The sequence below is a fragment of the Leptosomus discolor genome, chromosome 20, assembly GCF_034619465.1.
Source record: "Leptosomus discolor isolate bLepDis1 chromosome 20, bLepDis1.hap2, whole genome shotgun sequence".
In the NCBI taxonomy this organism is placed as follows: domain Eukaryota; kingdom Metazoa; phylum Chordata; class Aves; order Leptosomiformes; family Leptosomidae; genus Leptosomus; species Leptosomus discolor.
In genome coordinates, this window is record NC_141410.1 from 11,498,388 (window position 1) to 11,507,751 (window position 9,364).

Sequence of the window (9,364 nt, forward strand, 5' to 3'; positions counted from 1 at the left end):
TCTCACTCTACCTTGCCTACTTCAGGACGTGTTAGTTCCTTTCTAACTGCATCCCTCAAGGAAGGGCAAATACCCTTTGAATGTAAAGGATCGTATTTGGATATGCAAGCTCTTGGGGTTTGGCATGCAGGATTTAAAACTTATGTCTGCTGATTTTGTTAGAAAAGGTAGATAATGAGGACCCTGGGAGCGCTTTGGCCCTACCATGCTAAAATTTGTGTTCTAGAGGAAGTACAAAGAAAAAATTCGTAGGTTTAATTTACAGACATGTCCGGTAGAGCAATAAAGTTCTCAGCTAATTGCAGAGAAACAATTTGGTCATCTTTTTCTGCTTTAAGGGCCTGTAGAGAGAAGTGTGGTCAACAGTGCTTAAAGAAGGCTACAGGAGAAAGGCTAAGTCACTTCAGAGAGTACAAGGTACAGAACAAAAGATGTAACATCTTATTAAAATTGGAAAAGAAAGAAGTAATCTTAAATAAATATATAACTGAAGGTGCTTCTGGCAAGGTAAGTGATGCAGTCCCTTGAAATACAGGCTTCTCAAAAGTAACATTGAATATATTTTTGTTGATCATTTTTTTAAAAAATGTTTTAAAGGGTAAAAGTTTTAAAAGGGTAATTTGGTCATTCTAAACATACCTCCAAATGTGAGCCAAATTATCTAGGTATTTTTGGTCCAAAAATTATGAGAAGTGAATAGGCTTGTGAAATGAAAAAGTTCAAGGTGGTGCTATGTTTTCATTCAGAGATCTAGGCAACGTCAGTCCAGCTACGTTACTGGTTTGTTGATACAGGTCGTCCTCCTGTTAGCTGAAGTTCTTGCTTGCAGTTAAAAAACTGTAGCTTTCACCACTGGGTGAATGTCAAAGGTGAGCTGAATGATGTACGTCTGTACTTTTGGCAGATGGTGAGAAACAAGTATTGGACCTGTGATGCTTACTCACCCCAATCTCAAAAGTAATGGTACACTAGCTTTTCTGTAGTAGGCTTGCTCCACGGTTGCGTTTACTTTCAGAGTGTGTACTACATACTGCTCCCATGCAGTTCAGACAGGTGTCTGCCTGCTCAGCCTCTGTTTGGCACTCCAGCATGCTGCCTGAAACCATCACCGGCTGGCATAGAAGGGCCTCCTGCGGCTCACTTCCCCAGCTACAGTTGCAGCTTTCTGCCTGCTCCGAGAGCTCTGCCCTGTCTGGTGGAAAGATGATCAGCCTGGCTTCCAGAGCTCTTCCTATGATCTCTTCAGTTTTCTGTGACAGCTCCAGCCTTCTTGTCTCTGGCCTGCAGAAGAGAGGGAAAGCTCGAAGCTGGCAGGAGCTATAGGTTATACTAGGATGAGGGAGAAGCAGATTTGCCCTTCTGTGTCATGGACTGGCTGAGCTCTCTGCTCTTGAGCCCTGGAACTGAGTTTGTCTGGCATCACCATGAACGTTTCCTTCAGGAAGGAGGCAGTTGGATGTGCAACAGGGTCTTGAATGGCCTTTTTGAGAACCTCCAGTCGTGTCCAAAGATTGAACAGTCTGAACTCCTTCCTGCCAGAGGCAAGGACTGTGAATGACTGGAAGTTTCAGGCACTGCTGAAATTCTGCTGAATTAGAATTAGCTGAATTCCACACCCCCCCAGCCCCTGCTGCTGTGCTCTGGCCTAGCTTGGACACAATAAGTTGTTTGAGTATTGGTTCTTTAGATGCCATAACTGCTATTAAGTATTTTTTGCAGTATTGAAAGCTGAAACAGTTTGAGGGTTTATAGCTTAGTTACCTTGTCTTGACACCATCCTCACCACCTGACAGCTCTCCTCATTCCTTTATTCTCATACATAGATGGCAAGTGAACTTTTTGATGCTTGTAATATTTTTCTTTATTATTATTAATTGTGGCTTTATTAATTTTTATTTATTTGCAGTTTTTGCAGTGGGATTGAGCAGATTTTCCCCACCCACCCCTGAGTCTTTATAGGCTCTAAACCTTTCCCTGTCTGAAATAAGTCTGTCTTAGATGGTTATTCATTTAGATAAATTTGAAGTCTTTTCTTACAAGTTTTTATTGACTGATGAGGTGGCAGGAAAGGAGTAATTTCCAGACGGGCACTGACTTGCTCCGTTATGTAAGAGAAGGTTGAATGTTCAAAAGATTTCAAATAGCTGCACAGTGCATCCAGCTGCTCTGCATTTGTAAGGACGTTGTTCTTTGTTATAGCTGGCTTCATCTGTCTTACAGCTTGTTCACTTCACAAGTTGTATCAAGCCTGTAGGCCTTGTTTAAAAAGCACAGTCAGATTTATGATGTGTGTTGTTGGGATCAATGTAGCATGTGTTTCGCTTTAGGTGAAGTTTACTTCAAGCTTTCTGTGAGCCTTGATTAGCGGGAGATTTAGGTGAAGTATGTATTGAACAAGGTGGGTGCTTCACAGCTCAGACAGTTTGTGCATATTACCAAGATTGCCATCCCCCAGGGACAATTCCTGACTCTTTAGCTCTGTTCATTGCAGATACTATCAGAAAGTACCTGGGATCAAGGAAAGTATGCTGGTACTCCACATACAAAAGAGTCAGACTAGAACCCTTTTGCAGGCTGCTCTTTTGTCTTCCCCCTCGTTTACTTTAGATGCCAAGATACAACACCATTATAAAAACCATGTGGTGTCTCGGGGAACAAATCTCACTGCCCTTGAGTGCCTAAGCAGGAGGTGGCTTGCCCTAGTAACACTATGTCCATATATCACCTTCCCACATCTGTGTGTGCAGCCACGTAAGTGCAGGTCACAGTCATAGAATCATTTAAGTTTGCAATCTGGGTGTAAAGCCTTGACGCTGACAACCATAAGGTTTACCTTCCATGCTGTGCTTGATGATAATCAGACATGATTCTTAAAGCCTGTGCTATGCACAGGCAACCCTGTTGTCATGGGCAGCTGGGGACTAGGCAAAGTGCTGCAGAGAAATGGATTTGTGGGTCTTTCTTTACGAGTGACCAAGAGAAACAATTATTTCTCTCCAGCAGTAGTGGGGGCAGATGCTTGATCCTGACATGTGCTTCTTGGTTTTGTGGTGCCTTGGGGATGGCAGGAGGGATGGGGCACTGTTAAGCTGCCACCCCTCACCAGCTCAGCACCATCAGGGAATGCAGCAAAGACCCTTTCTTCCTGGCACCCCAATCTATGTCAAGTGACCAAGTGACAAAGGAGAAAGTCCTCTTGCCTCTGGACTTAGATGCAGTTGAGGCACCACTTTTCTGGGAGGTTTCGTGGGACCCCATAGGTATCTTGCTTCCCTTGCCCGAGTTCACTTCATGTTGCATATTTGTCTTTTAGTCCCACTACCTTCCTCCTGTTGTGCTGAACTCTAAGAAAATACTACACTGCTCACAGCATAATTGCAAAACATCAAGAATTTATTAATTTCCAAGTAGCATAGAGTCTGAAGTTAGGAGCTGTCTCTGTTTCTTCATTCTCTTTTTAAATCAAGCAAATCTATGTACATGGTTTTTAGACATCTGTATAAATTATGCGGCCAAAGTCAGGGAGAGTTTCTTCTCCTGTTTACACGCAATATTTCCAGAAGCACTCGGAAAGATTCCCACGTTTCTTGTACTGTTTCCTGTCCTTGGTCAAGAAGCGGCCCAGCAAAGCAATTCGAGGATGATTTCCATAGAAGGTCTGAAGTCAAACATCATTAGAGGGGTTACTGTTGGATGGTAAATGATCCCAGTGGGCAAGTACGCTCTTCGCTGCCCCAACTGATCACCCAGCCCTATGTTCTGACAGGGAAGGAGAGGTGGCTGCCCAGTGTGCCCTCTGATTTAGATGATGCACTAAAACTAGTCCTTGTTGTCTGCCTTTATAAACTCAGCAGACAAGTGAACAGGAATGGTGTTCTACATTTACCTAATGGTTCATAACAAATCTAATAACTGTGTAGCCTGTGTTGTAGTGGGGGAAAAAAAATGACATGCAGCTAATACTGGTTAATGTACTGGCCTGGCCTGGCCAAGCTGGAAATTGGGCCTTTATTTAGGAACCTGTTTTTCTGAAGGGGGAAAAAAAAAAAAAAGAGGCGTGGGGTGGTGTTTAGAATGAAATGCTCTGTATTACTCTCTTTCTTTTTTTTTTTTTAATTTTTTTCTCTCCCCTGCTTATCTAACTGCTAAGTGATTCCAGCTTCAAGAACACTGTGGCATACTTTAGTCTACGCTCTTTATGGAGTCTGTGGATTTTAAATGATGTCTTAGTAACAATTCCATGTAGTTTAAGGTGTGGAGTCTTATTTCTCTTGTTTCAGTGACAGATGGTCATTTACTTACCTCTTTGATATTTTCTCTTGGGCTGTGGCTGCTGGGGCTAAGACCTGGTAGAGAGGAGACTTAATAAAATGTTTTGCCATTCAGAAATCCTGAACATACACAAGTCATTCTTGTGTGCCATAGTGCTACAGCTGGAAAAAGTCCTGCACTGGGATATTCAGATGACCAGACAGAAAACCCTTTTGCTGCAGCATGGCCAGTTCTTCTTATGGCACACAGCTCCAGCGGGATTTGGGACTCTGCAGACGCAAGCTGCACTGTCCTCTTCAACAGGCATCTGTTATGTCTGTTGCCTCCCAAACCATCTATTGCTATTGATTCTGCACTTTCTGCAAGTGTTGGTATCTTTTAAAAGACTGCTATTTTATCTTGTCTGCTAGTTCCTTCTAGGCCAATCTTTGCCTTGCCCCAGTTTTGCTATATGGAGGTTTTGCTAAACTAATTTGGATACTTTTCCAGCTAGGATTGAGCTGCCAGCATGGCTATTTAGCAGGTTTCCCCAAGCTCCCAGTTAACTAAACAACAGCTCTTTGTTGCCTGCGCACAGTGTTGTATTTCAGTAAATACCGAAGGGTTGGGGCACAACATCTGTGGAAGCTGGACATACAAACCATGGAAACCCTCCCATAAATTGCTGTGGTAAATCCTTACCTGATTTGTTGTCTTCAGTCAGCGTGCCCAAGAGCTCTGGCAAAAACTGAAGCAGGGAGTTGCTTCCTAGGCTGCCCAGCTGCTCCAGATTTAATCTTGAATCTTCATCAGCTGCAAATGGGAGATGACAGAAACAGGCATACGGTAAGAGTCTTTTGCTTTGAATCTCTGTTTTGGTCTGTCTTAGATGATTTCTGATCAGGTCTGTTGGCCCCACCTGTTGAGGATTATCATGAAATCTCTAATCTTCCATCCTCATTTAATGAATATACTAGGGGATACTTGGGTGTTGGTTTTTTTCCTGGCAAATCTTAGAGAAAAGATACCTTCCTTATGTTCATCTCAGATTCTCATTTCTCTGGCAGATCTTTCTTTAACGAAGTTTGGTTTCTTCGACAAACAGCAGCCTCTCCCATTGCTTGGGGAACCACAACTTACTCCTTCTGGTACCCAGCTATAGTCAACTTAGATATATTTTATTTATTTTTTAAAGTCCATTTCTTTATCAGCTAGTTCCTATGCTGGAGCTTTCCTATGAATAAAGACAAAACCTCCTGTTCAAGGCCTATTAACCTGCTCAGTTTCCCAAGTACTAAATGCAATAAAATGGGGGAGAGGGCTGGAACAAATGTAGGAAATCTTCAAATGTATTTTGGCAGCTATGCTTCTCAATGCACTTCAGTCACCTCTCTCGTTTAGTGTGTACTGTACGAGTACAGATAGTATTACTTTTTCTGAAACAACAGATTGCTGATACCTGATGGAACTAATGTATGTGCACAGAGAATTTAGAATTCTGTAACTAGCCTGGCAGGTTGCCAACAGGAGCCCTTAGCAGTGTTATGTTTGAGGTGAATAAAGCTTTTGTAATCTGAGCAGTAAATTTCATCTTTGCTAATATATAGCAGACATTCAAAGTTGTGGGCAACAAGAGGGTGCTATTATCAAACTCTAATTGTGTAGATGAGTATCATTTTGTAGTTGCACTTCTAGATACTATGGAGTTCTTGTTGCTCTTACCTGCAGGGATGGGTGAGACAGTGTGGCTCCTCAATAGGGAATATATAAGAAAATAAACTGCTGAAAATAATTTCCCAACATTTCAAAAACTTGGACCAAGATCAAAAACTTGAAGACCCTGGACATCCACATCGTTAGTTTGTTTGCTGTACAAAAGGACAATTGCAAAGGGGGGTGGGGATTTCAGTGTAAGACTGAATAAGAATACTGTAACTTCCCTGTGTTACATGGAGACAGTTCATGAACTGTCTCTAGCCTTGTATTATTTTTTTAATTCAAAGCATTGTTAGCAGGTAAACTTGCTTTGAGATTTAAAAAAACCCAAACAACTCTCTTTGTACAGTTCTACTTCTATCTTACCCAGCCTAGAGACTCTTTATATTAGCAAAGAAGATTTAATAAACTTAATGGACATCCTCAAACAAATGCAGTTATTGTTAGAGCCAGCTTGTTCACCCTATGATGTGATAGATGTTATCCATACTGAGTCATGGTTGCTTGTAAATGCAAGTTACATAGTGGAAGGCTTGAGAAGATGCTGGCTTAGCGAGTCCGATATTTTGAAAGCAGCTAGGGACTACTGATACCTATAAACCAGCACAAGAGCTCTTGCACCTGCAAAGTAGGTAAGAGCAGTCACTTTCTAATAGTCAGCTTTATGCAATAACTTTGGGTTTGATTTGCCTGTTCTTCCAGAACTCATTTCAGAAACTTTTCCAGCAGAGGTCAGGTCTGATGACAGTAACTTCCAGACTCTGTGTGTTTTTACTGAGCTTTTTCAGTCTCGACTTATCCTATAATTTCAAACATTGAAGACAGCTTTTTCACGTAAAGATTTATTCTTTCACTGAACGGAATCTGCAAACGAATAGTATGCTCAATACGTTGCTGTTTTTGTAGTGTAAGACAGGCTTGCCTGTTCTTGATCTAAGTAGGACTGCATTAATCTTTGCAGTAGGTTTCCCCCTTTTTAAATACAGGTTCAGTTAAACATAGCTTATTTTAAAGTGTAGCAAGAGGAGAGACCATACAGCCAGGTTTCTTTAAATTACCTAGTGCCTGCTAATGCTGCTTCAAAGACAGACACTGTATATGCCAGCTTGCTTTCAGTGCTAGAAGGCTCAGATACCTTTGTCTTCTGGATCTCAAAGCAGCAGGAAGATATATTTAGGGCCTCCAACCTTCCCCTTTTACAAGATTAGCATGTGATGAGGTCACTGGCACTGCCGGTGTTCTGAAGACATTCCTGCTGGTTAGCACAGATAAAGGCCCTGTGGAAAGCATACCTGCTTCTCTTCTGGTTTTACTGCTCCAGCCCCCTGCTTTATGATCATTAAAATCAAAAGACTCTTACCTGAGAGTTGATAAGACATCTCACTGGTGTTGATGATGGGGAGAGACGAGAGAGGACAGGAGAAGCTGATAACAATGAGACAGCAGAATACCAGCTTATGCATCATTGCTGTGTTGAATATATTTTGTCTTTGTCTACCTCTGTAAGTCAGAACTGTCTGACTGTTGCCTCTGCTCCCAGTTTCACCCATTATATAGCTGCTCATGACCTCATAAATATCATCATATTCGCTCCCCCCCTTCCAAAAAAAAAAAAAATCCAATGAATTTATTGCCCATTGATTCTAAATGGAAACCACTTTGCATTGATGTAATTTTTCAAGGTAACAGTTCATAGACAATAAATTTACTGTCTTATAGCTTGGTGTACAAAATGGATATTATATCAAACCAAGCACAGTAAACTTTATAAATCTGGCATTAAAAAAAAAAAGTAACTTCCAGTTATAAATCATGAGTTAACAAAAGGGTCAGACGTTGGTTGAAATGACCAGGGCAATAAGACAGCTGATTTATGAGCCTTAGCAGGCTTGACGCAAAGCATCTGATATGAAATGCACTTTTTTTTTTTCTTTTGTGAGATGGATGGATGTGTTGTGTTGTATTTGGGGTTCTTGTGCTAGAAAAAGAAGAAAAGGGAAGTTAAAGCATCTAGTTAATTACAAAGAGAATGTTAGGGGGAGTCAGCTGCTTTTTTTTTTTTTTTTTTTTTGTTTCCCCCCCCCCCTTATAGCATTTTACATCTATTTATTTGAGAAGACCTCATTCAATGTTGCCCTAGAGAATTGTCTTGGCAGAAAAAGTACAGCTTCCATCTGGAGACTTGCTTCATACATACAAACTACTTTGCTTGATATTAAACGCAGGTCCCTCACTATTGGAGACCCTTTTCCATTTCACTTATCTTCACTTTCCCTCAGCTGGAACTAACTACTTAATTCCGTGTGTGCTAGCTAGGTTTTTTGCCTGCTTGCCTTTTGTTTTTATTTAGTGCTAACAAAGTAGATGCCATACGTAATCTCATAACCTTAGTCTTTAGTTCCTTCATCTGGCATATTTTGTCTTCTCTACTTAATTTCATTTTTCATATCAAAGGGCAAGGACTGACTGGATGGGTCCCTCATCTTCATTCTCTATGAAGCATCATATCGAACTATATAGAGCCTTGAAAATAAAAAAAGTAAGTTTATGGCAATTTTCTTTCCTTTAGGTGGTGGGAAGATTATGCCTGTTCAGGTTTGTAGTAAATTGAGGTTTGGTAATTTTCTTTCCTGCCTCTCTAATCAAATGTTTGTGCCTTCAAATGCTATTAAAAATGCTATGAAATCCAACTAATGTTACTGAAGTTCTTTCCCTATGCTGAATTGCAAGATAAAAAATTTTAAGTTACAAAACAAGTGAACTTATCTTCTTCCTTTTTCCTTTATTAACTTTTCCTGTTGGAGACTAATTTTTGTATTATAAATTCTGTGGCTCCTAGGACTAATTTCAAATTAGCTACATCAGTCGTATAGAACAGATATATTTCTGCTGCAGGGCTAATGCAAAGAGAGCATGTCCCACACCCTGCATGGTTAACAGGTTGTCCAGAAAAGCTGAGGACTCTGTGAATCACAGAACGGCTGATGTCAGAAGCCCCTCTGGATATCACCTAGTCTAACCCCTCCTGCATAAAGCAGCGTGAGCCAGAGCTGTTTGTCCAGGAGTGGGTCTCGTCAGGCTTGAATAGCTTCAAGGACGGGATCGGACAGAACTTCAAAACTAAGCTTGACAAGGCCCTGAGCATCCCCATATGAGTTCAGATGCTCTCCTTTGAGTGCAGAGGTGAGGGGTGGGACACATGAGAGGGGACCTTCAGAGGTCCTTTCAACCTAAACTTTTCTATCATCCTGTGTGTACAGAGAGGTCTAGTATTGACTTGAAGAATGCATGCTGCAGGTGTCTGAACTACAAATCCTGTTTCTCTGGACTTCACTTTGCTGAAGTGAGTGGATATGACAAAATAATTTTTCTACAGAATTATGTTACTACAGAAAAA

General features: G+C 41.2%; 1 protein-coding gene across 1 annotated transcript; it reads right to left on the reverse strand.

Moving 5' to 3' along the window:
* Positions 1-3,541: 3,541 nt before the first annotated feature.
* UTS2 (urotensin 2) lies at positions 3,542-7,430 on the reverse strand. The gene is made up of 4 exons (XM_009954684.2): positions 7,328-7,430; positions 4,954-5,064; positions 4,303-4,346; positions 3,542-3,658 (listed from the first exon to the last, which is right to left on the reverse strand). The coding sequence occupies exons 1-4, from the start codon at positions 7,428-7,430 to the stop codon at positions 3,542-3,544; spliced, it is 375 nt and encodes a 124-aa protein (XP_009952986.2).
* Between the last annotated feature and the right edge of the window lie 1,934 nt (positions 7,431-9,364).